General features: G+C 33.9%; 1 protein-coding gene across 1 annotated transcript in view; it reads left to right on the top strand.

Moving 5' to 3' along the window:
• PIK3C2G (phosphatidylinositol-4-phosphate 3-kinase, catalytic subunit type 2 gamma) overlaps positions 1–1068 on the top strand; it is a 517177-nt gene that overhangs the window by 415583 nt on the left and 100526 nt on the right. The window contains exon 28 of the mRNA XM_006866018.1: positions 737–816. Within this exon, the coding sequence (XP_006866080.1) occupies positions 737–816 (80 nt within the window). The remainder of the gene's footprint in view (positions 1–736; positions 817–1068) is intronic.

Below are 1068 nucleotides of genomic sequence, written 5' to 3'. Positions count from 1 at the left end.
CTCTTTAAAGTGTTGAAAAGCAAAGATATCATCTTGAGGACTAAGGTACTTGTGATTCAAGCCATGGTATTTTCAGTAACCTCATATGCATGTGAAAGTTGGACAGTGAATAAGGAAGACCACAGAATAATTTATGCATTTGAGCTGTGGTGTTGGAGAAGAAAATTAAAAGTGCCATCGACGGCCAAAAATACAAACCAATCTGTTTTGGAAGAAGTACAGTCAAAATGCTCCCCGGAAGCCAGCATGCAGACTTTGTCTCTCATATTTCAAATATATTGTCAGGAAGGGCTAGTCATTAGAGAAGGATATCATGTTTGGTAAAATGGAGGATCAGAGAAAAAGAGGAAGATCCCAGCAAATGGATTGGCACAATGGTAGCTGTCACAGGCTCAGATGTAGCAAGGTTTGTGAGGTTGGCACAGAACCAGGCAGTGTTTCCTTCTGTTGTGCATAGGGTCACTATGAGTCGGTATCTACTTGAAGGTATCTAACAGCAACGAGAGCAGAGTACCCCAAGCTTCTTGAAAAAATATAAAGTAACCAGACCTTCATCCTCATTAACAATTTTAACTGAGGATAAAATGATAGCTTTGCTTTAATAAATCCTGCTATTGTGTATTTTTCTCTATTAACATATAAGCAAATAATCATCTACTTGTAAAGGCACTATTTTTATTTAACAGTGAATAAAATAATAATTAAACAAGTTGTGAACTATTATTTTGTTTTTCAGAGTGACCATGTAATTAATTTTTTCCTTGCTGAGCCTGTACAACAAACAATTGAAGAGTCACCATTTATCAACCTAGGCAAGTAAAATCTTCATTATTATGTGGAATTATTAAATTTCAATGGAATTGTGTAAAAAAAAAATCTCAACCATGATTTCATTTTTCAATTTTCATATTAGAATCTCTCTGGGGCAATAACATTTTAAATGTGTTTTCCACTATTTCCAAAGCTTTTTAACTTTTTTTTTTTTTAATGTTTTATTGTGAATATGTGATAGTTTACATGGGAGAACATTAGCTTTACATTCATCCTATCGTATTCCTATCGTATATC

The sequence above is a fragment of the Chrysochloris asiatica genome, unplaced genomic scaffold (assembly GCF_000296735.1).
Source record: "Chrysochloris asiatica unplaced genomic scaffold, ChrAsi1.0 scaffold00086, whole genome shotgun sequence".
Lineage (NCBI taxonomy): Eukaryota > Metazoa > Chordata > Mammalia > Afrosoricida > Chrysochloridae > Chrysochloris > Chrysochloris asiatica.
This window is presented reverse-complemented; position numbering and strand designations above follow the sequence as displayed.